This window comes from Neofelis nebulosa, chromosome 5 (genome assembly GCF_028018385.1).
Source record: "Neofelis nebulosa isolate mNeoNeb1 chromosome 5, mNeoNeb1.pri, whole genome shotgun sequence".
Taxonomy (NCBI): domain Eukaryota; kingdom Metazoa; phylum Chordata; class Mammalia; order Carnivora; family Felidae; genus Neofelis; species Neofelis nebulosa.
In genome coordinates, this window is record NC_080786.1 from 75,758,294 (window position 1) to 75,774,433 (window position 16,140).

Consider the following 16,140-nt stretch of genomic DNA (forward strand, 5'->3'; position numbering starts at 1 on the left):
TATGAAATGTCAGAATTAGAGTTCACTAATGATGGCTTTAATAGTTTAAATGTTTCTCATCATCTTCCATCTGGCTACACAAAGGGTCATCTGCTAATCCAAATTCTTCCCACCTTTTAAAATATAGCTCCAATCCCCATTCTGCTGTTAAAAACTGCCTACACAGCAGCCAGAAGCAATGAGCTAAGGCACCAACAAGTTTAGTAATGTAACTTGCCCAGGCCGCACAACTAGGAATCAACAGAACGAAGACGAGAACCTAAATCTGCCTCTGAAAGCTATACCCAGACCACTGCTGGGGAGTCTAGGGAGCATCTGCTGTAAGTTCAAGCACACACAGTTCAGTGACCAATGAAAAGGGCCTGACTTTAAATGCCCATGGGCCTAGGTACTACAAGACCAGGAGCTCTACCTGAGAGGGAAGCACAGGCTGCAAGCCTAACTCAGGGGCATCTACCTCCTCTTCTCCTGGGCTAGGGGAAGGCTGAGGGGGCCTCCTGGAGGAGGTGGGGTTGATGTGGAATGGCTGTTATTGAAAGCTACTATGACTGAAGCCTTTATTTCTGCCCTGTTTTACCCAAACAGATTTCATGTTCCCTGAGGCAGAGACCAGACTGTGTTGATCTTTGCATCTCCCCAGACAAATGACTAAAAAAAATGCTCTATTTAAATGGCTTAGATTAGTATCAGAATAGCAGTTTAATGTTTTGATTTTTTTTAATGTTCTGAGTATGTTTACCATACAGTACTTGAATCTTAATATTCACTAAATATAGTTAAAATATGAACATGAAAATAGTCACCATTAGAATTTTGAAAAACAAAAAAAAAAAGACATGTAACAGGAATGTTACAAAATTCTTTCAGACTTAGTCAAATTCTGTGTGGAACTTAGAACAACAGAAAAAGGATTACCTAAGATTCAAATGCAATCGTAAAACTCTTGCAAGAAATGAATCATTTGTCAGGAACGCTCCATTAATAAAATGTCTTCCCAAATCTCTGTAACCCACTTATTTCAAGCAGAGAGTTAAATACTTTAATGTTACAGGTAAACTATTCCAATCATACTTAGAAATTCAAATAGGTCATTTGGCTAAATTAAAATTAGGAAAACACTTTAAAATGACTAATTTCTAAGTTTTTGGGTTTTTTCCCCCTGTTTTGCGGCAGCCTCACAACCTAGTGTTCACTCTGAAACTCCACTCTTCAAGGACCAGCTGTGTGACCTCCAACAGTTCCTTTCTTCAAAGCAGTTTCCCTTCTATAAAATGGAATACCTCACAGGACTTATGAGTATTAAGTCAGGCCTTAGGTTTCGGCTCACAGCAAATAGCCAATGGATTTGGCTCTTATTATTATAAAAGTACGAGGTGAAGACCTTAATACCTGGTGAGGGACACAGAGTCAAGGAAACACGCAGGATGAAACTAATGGAATCTTTACCATTATTAAGGATTTCTAAATCTTTTGCTTTATAAGTCTAATTAAAGATATTAGAAAAGATGAATTTTGGATAGGACTGAGATCTAGTAAATGAAAGGAGTTGAAATTAGAAACAGCAAAGAGAAAGGATTCCTTTGCCTTTCAGATCATGGACTTTAAAATACATTTGATCCAATTATTTTCAGAATGGAAAAGGTCATCTAATTATAGTTCAGAAGAATAAAAACCTGCTGGGGAGAAGATCCTTTAAGTATACATGGGAGGATCCAGAGAGATAAATTTAGAGTTCATAAAACAGAACTCTTTTTCGTAAGTCTTTATGTTTCTCATACTGTAATACCAGGTCAGTTTCTACTATTTATAATGTGCTGCTGTTAAAGCTAGAACTCACATATGCTATTCTTTAATCATCACTGAAAATTATAAATGGCATAATGGCATTTAGTTCCACCGCCTACTGGGCAAAACTTCTCCACTTAGAATAGATTTTTCTTTCTCTCTTTTTTTTTTTTAAATCAAAAAACTTCAGTTTTCTATTGTCATGAAAGAAAATAAAAATCAAGTAAGGGCAAAAGGCAACATTTATGCAGGAAAAGATAGTCTATCAGGGGAGCCACTGTATTAGATAGACAATTACTCTCATGGTCAGATGGGCCCCAGGAGTTCTGAGCAATTTCTGCGACAGTCACTCCAGCACTACTATCTGTGTTTTAGGCAAAAGTCTGTGGTCTGAAGCAGAAATGGAAGATCTTGTGAACACAATGTTACTGTACTCAATCTGGTGTGACGGGGGCGGGAAGGGCTTTGGATCTGGGTTTAAATCTTTGCTCTGCTCCCAGCTGTTTGACCACGGGAAGATCACTTCCGGCCTGTGTCCCATCAGTAAAATGGAAGGAATAACAGTGGAATGTAAACCACTAGCTCAGAGCCTGCCATGAAGAAGGTGCCCAGTAAGTGGTCAACACTGGCTTATGATCCCCAGCCTCTACTAATTCAGACAGCACACACCTACACACTTGCCACAGGCAGAGTGTCCATTCTCTGTCTGCCCAGCACCGACGACAGGCAGGTGTGAGTGGTGGCAGGAGAGAGGAGGCCTGAGAGCAGGGAAAGAAGAGGACAGCACACACCAGGGGCTGGGAAACGGTCTCCAAGCAGGGCTAGGCATCCTGACCACTCACGAGGAATCCTGACCGCTCACCTCAATCCTAAACTGAGGTTAAGGGCAGAGTAAAGGCATAGTCTCTCTACCAACAACTAAGGCTGGGGCAGGACCGATCCTCTCTCCTCCCACCTCACATGGTGAAAGTGCCAAGGCCGAAGCAAAGCACGTTGAAGTTTTCTCACCCTCCTAACCCTACCTACTCCTGCTTCCTTCACACAGTTAACTGCCTTGCTCTGCCTTCCTAAGGTGAGGGGATGGAGAGCACCTAAGAAGGCAGTGTAGCGATCAGTTATATTCAAACTTACATTCCAAAGAGAGCTCCCCCAAGATGTGCTGCATGATCAAAAAATTTCCATCCCAGGATCATTCCTGCTGTATCCATGGCAATAATGGCTTTTAGGGCCTGAAAGTCAGCAAAAGAGAACAGAACTGGTACAACTTTGATTCCTCCAGCATTGACATTTCTAATTTAAGGGCAAGAATTCAACGAATGTAAAAATATCACCACTGTCCCCAGCACTTCAATTCATAAAAATACTCACATTCCCTGCTGTGAATGTGAACATTGGAAGGAAGATAATGGCGAGCCTCCCTTCTGGGATCTTTGTGCACACAGCAGCAAGGACGGTCATGATAGCGCCTGACTGCAAATGAACACACGTGAAAAGGTCAAACTCTGAATGTGCAACCGTTTAGTGACTACAATCTGAAGTAGCAATACTTTTTCCAGAAAGTTTATAAGCCACACATTTCTAGGTTAGCACAAAGCTTAAAAGTTTTTTAGTTACTAAGGTACAAAGTATCAGGCAAAAGGGCTCCAGTCCATTACACAGTTAACCTGGAAAGAACAAGGTGTGTAGCAAACAGCATGTGAGTGCTTAATGAACTTCAGGGACAATGTTAAGCATGATTATGCATCATTTAATAACTATAAAAGAAATTCTCAAATTCCCACAAAGCAAAGCCATTTCAACCAGTGTGTGCATGAATTTGCCCAAAGAAACCCAGACGTGTGGAATTTCTTCCAAGTAGAATGCCTTCTGTTTACAAATAAATAAATAAATAAATAAATAAATAAATTCACATGAAATTTCCATCCTACTTCACAATAAAACTAAGCGTTTTCTTTAAAACCTTTGAGCAAATGTTCTGCTCCAGGAAAGCATGCCGTGTTTGTCCCATGGCTCTGCATGACCCACCCCCCACAGCATCCTTCCAGGGACACACATGCACCTGCCTGAGAAGCGCTTCCTCCAACAGCCTCAGATGAGGCAATAAAAACCTAAATGTCAGGGTGGCTGGCTGGCCAGTTGGTAAAGCGTGCAACTCTTGATCTTGGGGTTATGATTTCAAGCCCCACGTGGGGCCTAGAACTTACTTAAAAAAAAAAAAAAAAAAATGTAGGGGTGACTGGATGACTGTCAATTAAGTGTCTGACTCTTGATTTCAGCTCATGTCATGATCTCATGGTTTGTGGGTTCGAGCCCCATGTTGGGCTCTGCGCTGGCAGTGCAGAGCCTGCTTGGAATTATCTCTCTCCTTCTCTTCCAAAATAAACAAACATGAAAAAAAGTCTACATTGTCACAACCTTACAATCAATCATCTATTTATTATAACTGAAATTATAATGATAATTTAAGTTTTATTTATTTATTTTGAGAGGGACAGTGAGAGAAGGGCAGAGAGAGAGAGAGAGAGAGAGAGAGAGAGAGAGAGAGAAGAGAGAGAGAGAAAGAGAGAGAGAGAGAGAGAGAAAGAGAGAGAGAGAGAGAGAAAGAGAGAGAAAGAGAGAGAGAGAAAGAGAGAGAGAGAGAAAGAGAGAGAGAGAAAGAGAGAGAGAGAAAGAGAGAGAGAGAGAGAGAGAGAGAGAATGAGAGAGAGAGAATGAGAATATGAGAATCCCAAGCAGGCTCCACACTATCAGCGTGGAACTTGACGCAGGGATCGAACTCACAAACCGTGAGATCATGACCTGAGCCAAAATCAAGAGCGGGACGCTTAACCAACTGAGCCACCCAGGTGCTCCTGGCTGTATTTTTTATTTTAATCATGTGTTTTTCCAGGTTGCTACATAATCTTCATAATTTAAATGTATAATGGCTATGAAATATCTTGATAAATAATGCTAATTTAAACTCTTAATGTTAGACATATTCCCACTTCCTCTAAATGGTAGAATACTTGAAAAATTAGGTCATAATCCCTAGTTAATATTAAGTCTCACAATAATCATTCACCCAAATACTTGAGGCCTACTTTGCACCAGGCACTATGTAAATGTTGGGGGTACAGAAAGGAACAAAACCCACATTCCTTCCTTAATGGAGCTTACAGAGAAAAAGTAACAACAAAACACGATCAGCCATGATGATGAAGCAGGGCATGCTCTGGCAACACATGGAAGGGAGAGCCGATAGAAGCTCAGCTCAGGGTTCGTAATGATATCAAGTTTTGCATGGAAGGATCACCAGGCGCTGGCGAAGTAGAAGGGGAAGAGATGGGAAGAGTGTTCCAAGCAGAAAACCAAGTTGAACCAAGCCTGTGTGTGGCTGGAGACCAGTGGGAAAGCAAAGGGAGGCTGGTACTTTAACTATATTTGTCTTCAGCCAAAATTCTGGGTTCTTAGTCACTTATTAAAAATAATAAAACTGGGGCACCTGGGTAGCTCAGTCAGTTGAGCACCAACTTCGGCTCAGGTCATGATACCATGGTTCATGGGTTCAAGCCCTGCATCGGGCTCTATGCTGACAGCTCAGAGCCTGGAGCCTGCTTCGAATTCTATGTCTCCCTCTCTCTCTGCCCCTCCCCCACTCACTCTCTCCCTCTCTCTCTCAAAAATAAAATAAAAACATTAAGAACAAAAACAAACAAACAAAAAACTCCAGGGCACCTGGCTGGCTCAGTTGGTGAGGCGTGTAACTCTTGATCTCAGGGTTGTAAATGCAAGCCCCAAACTGGGTGTACAGATTAAAAATAAAATTTTTAGGGGCACTTGGGTGGCTCAGTTAAGCGTCTAACTCCTGATTTTGGCTCAGGTCATGATCTCATGGTTCGTGGGTTCAAGCCCCATGTAGGGCTCTGCAATGACAATGGGGAGCTTGCTTGGGTTGTCTCTCACTCTCTCTGCCCCTCACCACCTATCCCCCCTGCCCCCCAAATAAATAAATAAAATAAAATCTTAAAAAAAATAGTAATAACACTTCCCTGAGGGCTATTCTACAAAACATCTTCCCACTATTCTTCAAAAGTTTCAAGGTCATGAAAGACAAAGACGGAGAAAGCACCACAGACTGGAGGATACTGAAAAGACATGATAATTAAATGCAATGCGGTATCCTACAACAAAACAAAGAACATCATGGAAAAACAGGAAATCCAAATACAGTCTGCGGTTTAAGTCCTATACCGGGGCGCCTGGGTGGCTCAGTCGGTTGAGCATCCAACTCTTCATTTCAGCTCAGGTCATGAACCCAGGGTTGTGGGAGAGCCCCATGTTGGGCTCCACACTAGGCATGGAGCCTGCTTAAGATTCTTTCTCTCCCTCTGCCGTTCTTCCCCTGCTCATTCACTCTTTCTCTAAAATAAAAATTTTTTAAAAAGGGCTATGCCAATGTTAATTTCCTAGGTTTGATAAGTTATGGCTATAGAAGACGTTAACATTAGGGAAAACAAATGAGATGTACTATACCGCCAACCATCACAGCATTGTTACATTCACCATTGTAACAACCATCACAGCAAAAACTGAGTCAAGCTACAATAATCAATGGATGCTATTTCAGGGGGGTGACAGGGGTCGATGAAGAAGAGATCACAACACTTACATAAATCACAAAGTATCCCCTCACACATTACACATTAACTTTAAAAGGTAAAGGAAAACAGCAACTTTATAGTAGAGAAGCTGAATAACAACCAGTCAACAAATGGACATTATTGCCTCCAACTGTGGTACCTGAGGACATAACACCACTCATGTAGCATTCCAACCAAAAACACACACTCAGAATCTCATCATGAAGAAACAAACCCAACTGATGACCACTCTATAAAATAACTGGCCTGTACTGTCCAAAATTGTTAATTCCGTGAAAAATTTTAGAAAGGCTGACCAAAGGCAACAAAAGCAAAAACAAGTAGGACTACATCAAACTCTAAAGCTTCTGCACAGCAAAGGAAACCATCAACACAATAAAAAGACAACTTACCAAATGGGAGAAAATATTTGCAAATTCTATCTAATAAGGGATTAATTTCTGATATATATATATAAAGAACTCATATAACTCAAGAACAAAAAAAACACAGTCCATTTTAAAATGGGCAGAAGAATCTGCACCTTTTTCCAAAGAAGACATCCAGATGGCCAACAGACATATGAAAAGATGCTCAACGTCACTAATCATCAGGAAAATGAAAATCAAAACCACAATGAGATTACTACCTCACCGCTGTTAGAATGACTATTATCAAAAGGAAAATAACAAGTGTTGGTGGGGATGTGGAGAAAAGGAAACCCTTGTGCGCTGTTGATGGGAATGTAAACTGGTGTAGTCACTAGAGAAAACATTATGAAGGTTCCTCAGAAAATTAAAAAGAGCATTATCATGATCCATCAATTCCACTTCTGGGTACTTATCCCTCCAAAGACACTAACTGAAAAAGGTAAATAAACCCCCGTGTTCATTGCAGTTATTTGCAATAGTCAAAATATGGAAACAACCTAAGTGTCCAACAATGGATGAGCAGATAAAGAAAATGTGGTATGTACACACACAGAGGAATATTATTCAGCCACAAAAATATAAGGAAATCTTGCCATTTGTGACAACATGGATAGACCTTGAGGGCATTATGCTAACTGAAATGAGTCAGGGAAAGACAAATACTGTATGATCTCACTTATGTACAGAATCTTAAAAAAAGAAAAAAAAAAAAAAAAGCCAGCCCGTGTGTGGAAAGAACAGACTGGTGGTTGCCAGAGTTGGGGGTGGAGAGACCAAAATGGGTTAAAAGGGTCAAAAGGTACAAACTTCCCATTTTAAAATAGGTAAGCCAGAGATGTAATGTACAGCATGGTGACCACAGTTCATACTGTGTTGCATATGTGAAAGCTAAGAGAATAAATCCTAAAAGTTCTTATCACAAGGAAAAAAAATTTATTAACTATACACAGCAACAGTCTTACTGTTAACTACGTTAACTAGATTACCTCTGGTGATCATTTTGCAATATATACAAATAGCGAATCATTACGTTGTACACCTGAAACTAATACAATGTTATGGCAATTATACCTCAATTAACAAAAATGGCTAAGGAAGGAAATGTTCCAGCTTTTAGGAGACCAGAGGAACATAACCTCTAAATGTAATACATGATCTTAGAGGGGGAGAAATAACTACAAAGGACATTACTGGGACAATTGACAAAACTGGAATATGTTAATAAGTTAAAGTATTATATCAATATTAAATTTCTTGAATTTGATAACTGGAAAGAGTAAAATATTCGTATTCTCAGAAATATACACTTAAGCATTTTAGGGGTAAAAGGGCATCATATATGCAACCTACTTGCAAACAGTTCAGGAAAAAAAAAGTGTGAATAAAGAAAACAGTAAGTGAAATGTGACACAATGTTAAAAACTGGTGAATGTGGTTCAAGAGCATTTTGCTGCACTTTCAGAGTGACACAAAGACCTAGTGTGAAAGCTACAATAAAAACTTCTAAAGAAGCCATAAGAGGAAACTCTTTGTGACCTTAAGTTAGGCAAAGATTTCAGTTATGAGACCAAAAAGGATGATCTGTAAGAAAAAAATTAATAAATCAAACTTCATATAAATTAAAAACTTACAGTCTTCAAATGACACTGTTGAGAAAAGGCAAGATATAGGCTAAAAGAAAATATTTGCATCTCAAAAATCTGATAAAGGATTGTATCCAGACTATGTAAAGGAAAATAATTAAAATCTTTTTTTAACTGGGCAAAATATTTGAACACTTCAGAGAAGATATATGAATAGCAAGTAAGCACATGAAAAGATGAGTCAGGAAATAAAAATTAAAACTACACAGGTATCAGTACATACTGCTTACAAACTAAAAAGACCAACCATTCCAAGTGTTGGTGAGGATGTGGAGAAACTGAAAATCTCGCATGCTGCTGATAGGAAAGTAAATTCTATAATCACTCTGGAAAATTGCTGGGAAATTCCTTAAAAGTTAAATACTTATTTACCATTATGATCTGGACATTCCAAGACATATGAAAGCACACAAACAGTTATACACAAACGTTCACAACAGCTTTTTTTTGTAACAGCTAAAACTAGAAACCCAAATGTCCACCAGGTGAATGGATATACATATTCTGGCATATCCAAATAATGGAACATTATTCGCTCATACAAAAGAACAGACTGATATACACAACTTCATGGATGAATTTCAAATAGAGTAATGGAAGCCAGAACAGTAACAAAAAGGAGTATATGCTGGATGATTCCATTAATACTAAACTCTAGAAAATAAGTACAAATGAAATTATCATAACAAAGTAGAGAAGCTGTTGCCCAGGAAGGGGGTTAGAAGCAGGAAGAAGGGACTACAGAGGAGCACCAGGAAACTTTCAGGGATGATGACTGTATTCAGTATCTTGATCCACACGTCCAAGCTTTCCAAATTATAAACTTTATCTTTTAAATGTTTATTTTTTTCAGAGAGAGAGAGAGAGCGAGCGAGAGAGAGCGAGCAGCGAGGGGGAAGGACAGAGGATCTGAAGAGGGCTCTGTGCTGACAGCAGAGAGCCCAATGTGGGACTCAAACTCACAAACGGCAAGATCATAACCTGAAGGCAGACGCTCAACCCACTGCATCACCCAGGCGTCCTGAAATGGTAAACTTTAAATATGTGCAGTTTTTTCCACGTCGGTTATACCTCAGTAAACCCTAGTGATTTTATTTTTTAAAAGACTTAGAAGTCCTTTGTACTGAAAATTTTCTGTAAGATTTGAATTATTTCTGGGGCTCCTGGGTATCTCAGTCGGTTAGGCATCCAACTCTTGATTTCAAGTCATGATCTCACTGTTCAGGAGTTCAAGTCCCGTATTGGGCTCTGTGCTGACAGCACATAGCCTGCTTGGGATCCTCTCTCTCTCCCTCTCTCTCTGCCTCATGTTTGCTCTCAAAATAAATAAACTTTAAATAAATACATAAATAAATAATTTCTAAGGAGGATGTTAAAAAAGACATCTAAGAGAAGAATGATTTTTATAAAAGGTATCCTGTAACTGATTACCCCTATAAATAAAAGGAAAGGTTCCTACATTTTTGTATTAAAAATGCTATTTCTGAAAAAATAGCATCTCTTTTTTAAATTTTTTAATATTTATTTGGTGGGGGAAGGCAGAGTGGGGGAGAGAGAGAATCCCAAGCAGGCTCCACACTGTCAGTGCACAGCCCGACAAGAGGCTTGATCACTGCAAGACCATGACCTGAGCAGAGACCAACAGTCAGACCTCAACTGACCAAGCCACCTAGCATCTACCTAGCTAGGCGCCCCTAGCATCTACCACTCTTAACCACCATTTGTACAAAGGGTTGACTCAAAACACAGGATTATGTGACATTTTAGTAATTACTAATAAAGTGTTAGGAGTCCCAGGGATCCCAGATATCCCAAATCCCTAATACACAGTTGCCAACTGACCCAAACAGGGAAACCTGCTCAGGCTGCATTCCCAGGAATGGGCTGGGATAACTGCAGGATGGAAAGACAGTATGAGTATCCCTTGGAAGGAAAACCAAAGATCTCAGTGAAGGTAAGTAGACAAAAAAAAAAAAAAAAAAAAAAAAAAAAAAAAAAAAAAAAAAAAAAAAAAAAAAACAAAACACCCTAGTGCTCTATATGTTAACTAACCTGGATTTAAATAACTAAATAAAAATATTTAAATATGAAAAAAAAACCCCTAGTCCTTGGGCTGAAAAAGTGCTAAGACCAACAAGGAAACAATAACCTCAACTGCACAGTAAAGGCAGGTGGTGGTGGTACCTGCCATTATGCAGTGGGGGTTAGGAGTCAGAATTCTATCTTTTTTTTTTTAATTTTTAAGTAATCTCTACACCCAATGTGGGGCTCAAACTCACAACCCTGAGATCAAGAGTCACATGCTTCACCAACTGAGCCAGCCAGACACCCCCAGCATTCTATTTTCTATATTTAAGATCAACTCTCTGCTACTGCATATTGGACCAAATTGGCTTCTGTACAAGTCTAACTGTAACACACAAGGTTCTTCCAAAATCCTGACTTCCCTTAACAGGGAGATTACTGGTTGTATGGAAACACACATATGCACATACACAGCCTCCATAACTTGTTCACCTTTCCCTGGTTCCCTACTCCAGGTCCTAAACGGGTTCACAGCAAATTTTCAGGATATCAGAACCACATCAGAAGATTGCAGGTTTATTTCCTCACAAACTTGCTGGGTCATGGTACAACATTTTATACTGGCCATATTTATATTTATTCTGAAAGATCTGTTCTGCCTAGAACATCAATATCCACCCCCCAAAACTATCAGCACGTGCTATATTAACATTAAGCACAGTAGATGTCAATGTCACTAAGAATTGTAAAGTTGGAGTGAACAGTAGCTCATCACCTTCCAGGTTTTATTGCATACAAGCAACTCTAGTATCCCAGGTTTATTTTTAAACAAACTAAAAATGTCAATTCAATGAGGGGCGCCTGGATGGCTCAGTCGGTTAAGCGGTCAACTTCGGCTCAGGTCATGATCTCGCGGTTTGTGAGTTCGAGCCCACATCGGGCTCTGTGCTGACAGCTCAGAGCCTGGAGCCTGCTTCAGATTCTGTGTCTCCCTTTCTCTGACCCTCCCCCATTCATGCTCTGTCTCTGTCTCAAAAATAAATAAACTTTAAAAAAAAAATTTTTTTTTAAATGTCAATTCAATGAAACTCCAGACAAATCAAGCTGAAACCTTATTTTCTGAGAGGGAAAAAACCCAATAAAATTACACTTTCCCTCAAATGAAGCCAACAGAGTTTGACTGCTTGATGTGAAAGAAGAACATTAAAATTCTGTTAGGTGCCTCTACATTATTTCTCCATCGATGATTATGCTCTCCATCTAAAATGCTCATTACAGATATTTTAGTATGAAAGAAAATTCTCATTACTGTGCATTTCTATGTAAAACCAGTTTCTCTATATCTTATTGTTCTTATACATTATTTTATATTTTTTAATTTTTTTTTTTTTAAGTTTATTTATTTTTGAGACAGAGAGACAGAGCATGAACGGGGGAGGGTCAGAGAGAGTGGGAGACACAGAATCAGAAGCAGGCTCCAGGCTCTGAGCCATCAGCCCAGAGTCCGACACGGGGCTCAAACTCACAGACCGCGAGATCGTGACCTGAGCCGAAGTCGGACGCTTAACCGACCAAGCCACCCAGGCGCCCCTTATACATTATTTTAAAGATAGAAGGCAGTTCCACTGTCCTAGAATTTTCTCAAAGTGACCTTTACCTACACAAATGTAAACATTTATGTATCTGAATAAATCCCAACTTCCTTTTTTGACAAATGTTTGGGCCTACCTCCATGCACAGATTCATTCATTCATTCATTCATTCATTCTCTTTCTTTTCCTTTCCTTCCTTCAAGTTTATTTATTTTGACAGAGAGAGTGTGGGAGAGGCAGAAAGAGGGAGAGAGAGAATCCCCGACAGGCTCCACACTGGCAGCACAGAGCCCAACGCAGGGCTCGAACTCACAAATCCAAGATCATGACCTCAGCCAAAGGTGAACACTTAACTGATGAAGCCACCCAGGTGCCCCTCTCTTTCTTTCTAGTTTTTATTTTGAGAGAGAGAGAATATCCACTCTCAGCATGGAGCCTGACACAGGACTCAACCCCATGACCCTGGGATCATAACCCCCGCCGAAATCAAGAGTCAGATGCTCAACCAACTGAGCTACTCAAGTGCCCCTATTTTTTTTTTTTTAACCTTTTCTAGTCAGGGGCATTTAAAAATACAGTGAACAGGGACCCTTTCTCCTCAGAAAAATTTCACATTCATATATGTTTTAGGTACAATCTCAGGGAGTTATTAACCCCAACTCACACAGACTCTAGGCACCTGCCTCCTTGGTTAGAGATGAAGATCTTTTATTCTCCACCAACAATTTATGTACACTGGTTATGTACTTGCAATCAACATGCATACAATTTTTTTACTTATTTCATAAGTAAATAATTTTCATAAATAATTTCCTATATCTATATAATCTTCATATCATATTGTTTACATGTATGATTTTTTTTTGCACCATAAATTTTAAATGAATTTACTCTAAGGGGTTTTGTGCTTCTATAAGTACAGCCAAAAACCTTGGCACTACATGTAAAACAAACATAAGACAACTCTGAAAGGCTGAGAAAGAAAAGGAGAGTGGCTAAGGAACCCTGGGATCCAAGGAATGACACAGTGGTGAGTCCCCTGGGTTTTCTTTTGGCCTCATACAGCTCAGACTTGGCTCTGGAGAAGCTCATGACCTGGAAATCCCAATGAACTCAGACATAATAGGTCTATCCCCATCCCCCAAAATGCTCTCTCTAGCCAAAGGACCAAGAAAGGGTAGCCTAGCAAGACAGTCAGCTTTTAGATAATAGCCACTCTACTCCAGCCAAACAACAGAAAAGCTTGCAGCCCAATCCCCATCAACAAAGGCTGAGTGGAGAGCCTAGACTTCTACCCTTGCAGATGGCAACGAGGCATCATGATACCGCTGACGGGGTAGTGTCAGTGGAGGTCATGTGGGCAGCAGTAACAAGGCACCCTGTTCCTCCTAGCCAGGAAAGGTCTACATAGGAGACTGAACTTCCAGAACTCCAAGTCCTGCCTCCTAGTAACCAGAGTCCTTGTACCCTAGGTATCAAAAGAGGCTGAGTAAAGAACCTGGACTTTCACCTCACCAGACAGTAATGGTCAACCTTCCCCTAGTCAAAGCAGTGGCAGGGGCAGCCTCATGAACAGATTTAAATAAGATTCAAAGTCTCATAATATCCAAAATGTCCAGGTCTCATTTAAAAATCACTCAACATACCAAGAACCAGAAAAACCTCAACCTGAATAAGACAACAGAAACCAACAAGATGACACAGCGATATTAAAACTGTCTGACACGTATTTTAAAGCAGCAATCATAAAAATGCTTTAATAAGTAGTTACAAGCATGCTTGAAACGAGTGAAAAAATAGCACAGAAACAGAAAGGCCAAAAGAAACAGAAGATACCAAGAACAATGTAAAATTTAGAACTGAAAAATACAATAACCTAAATAAAAACAATAATAGGACCCAAACAGAATGGAAAGGACAAAGAAAATAATCAGTGAACTTGAAACAGAGTAGCAATTACCCAATCTGGACTACAGAAAGACAGACTTTAAAAAATTAACTGAATTTCAGAGACCCTAGAGATTATATTAACATCATGTCATCATAGTTCCAAAGAAAAGAAAGGTGAGGCTGAAAAAGCATTCAAAGAAATAACAGGTGAAAATTTCCCCAAAGACATAAACCTCTAGTTTCAAGAAGCTGAGCAAACCCCAAACAAGATCAACATAAAGAGATCCATGACAACAGAGTCAAACTTCTGAAAACTAAAGACAAAGTAAAAAATCTTCAGAGAGATCAACACCACCTTACGTACAGGGGAAAAGCTATATATATTTTTTAATGTTTGTTTATTCTTGTGAGAGAGAGAAGGGAGGTGGGGGGTAGAATGAGCAGGAGAGACAGAATCCCAAGCAGGCTCCATGCTCTGAGCTGTCAGCACAGAGTCTGATGGGGGCAGTGAGATCATGATCTGAAGTCCAGCTATTTGAACAACAAAGGATTTCTCTTCAAAGACTATGGAGGCCAAAAAGAAGTGGCACAACATTTTTCAAGTGCCAAAAGAAAAGTCAGCCTGGAATCTTTTTTATCCAGTGAAAATATCCTTCAGAAATGAAGGGGAAAATCAAGACATTCTCCAAGAAAAACTTAAAGAGAATTTGTCATACCTACCTAAAAGAATGGCTAAAGAAAATTCTCTAAATAAAAAGGAAATGATAGAAGGAAGAATCTTGAAACATCAAGAAAGAAGAACAATGGAGAAGAAGAAAAATTATGCATACAGACAACAGACTTTTCCTCCCTTGGAATTTTCTAAATGATGTTTAATGGTTGAAGCACAAATGATAATAACAGTAGCCAATATTCTAAATGCACGCAGTGGAAATATTTAAGACAATTATATATTATAATTTGGGGAGGACACAGGGATGAAAAGGGAGGTAAGGTTCACGTCAAACTGGTAAAATGACACTCCCACCAGCAGACTGTGATAACTGAAGTACAGATACTGGAAAAGCCACTAAGAAAGTTATACAAGAGATATACTCCAAACACGATAGATAAATAAAAAAGGAATTCCAAATGAATCCATTCTAGTGACCATTTTATTTTACTTGCAATGCTGTAAGAAGAGACTAAAGATACTTTCCTGACTTAGAGAACTCAGTTTAAGAACAGGTTAAATCAGTGATACTTAAATCAATGAAGTTACAGTAAGCAAGTTATCGTATGTTAAGCAAGCTTCAATTTGGCCTGTGATATACGTCAAGCAAAAAACACATCTCTAACATTTTAACAAATGCTGTTTCCTACCGCAAACATTTCATTGATCTTTGCCATCTCAAAATTAAGGGTTACATTTCACAGAAAATAAATTTTTTAAAAGCAGGTTAAAGCTTCCTACCAATAACTAAGAAACAATTTTTAAATGAGATTCAGAACATCCAGAGCTCTAACTAAATAAAACCCTTACCAAAATCCAGTATTCTTGCTCCCTAATGCCAATATGTCAACTGACAAATATTCTTTAGCCCTTCATCCTTTAACACAGGATTACAAGGAAGCCAGTAAGACCAGTACTTCGTATTTTCTAACATAACTTTGTCAACAGTATTTGTTTCTAGATTTCTCATTAAAAATATTATTATACTTGGTGACTTAGTTTTCTTTAATTTTAACTAAGAATGAATGAAAATATTTGGGGATAATAATTTTATTCTGACATGGCTCTACAAAATTGATGACTGAACAGGAACTACCACTACCACGTTTTTTAGTACATGCTCCTTATTATGCTAGGCCATCTAAACACACTTGCACTGCAGATCAGAAAGAGATGTATTGTCCCCATTTTATACAGAAAAACAGAGAGGGTTGGTAATATGTCTTAGAAATCACGGATAAGTGGCAGAGCTGGATTCAAACCCAGCCTAATTCCAAATACCATCTGTCACACTCTTCTCATCTTGGACTTTAGTTTCTTATCTGCAAAATGAGAATAACACCTGTAGCACATCAAAATGCCCTCCAAGATCTTCTCATTTAATGAAAAAAGTATCCCTACTCTCAGAACCCCTGAAGTCCTCTAGAGAACACTCAGCCC

At 39.2% G+C, this 16,140-nt stretch overlaps 1 protein-coding gene across 2 annotated transcripts in view; it reads right to left on the reverse strand.

Moving 5' to 3' along the window:
* PARL (presenilin associated rhomboid like) overlaps window positions 1–16,140 on the reverse strand; it is a 50,236-nt gene that overhangs the window by 697 nt on the left and 33,399 nt on the right. For both annotated transcript variants that reach the window (XM_058730641.1, XM_058730642.1), the window contains 2 exons: window positions 3,154–3,255; window positions 2,917–3,014 (listed from right to left, as the gene is read on the reverse strand). In XM_058730641.1, the coding sequence (XP_058586624.1) occupies window positions 2,917–3,014; window positions 3,154–3,255 (200 nt within the window). The remainder of the gene's footprint in view (window positions 1–2,916; window positions 3,015–3,153; window positions 3,256–16,140) is intronic.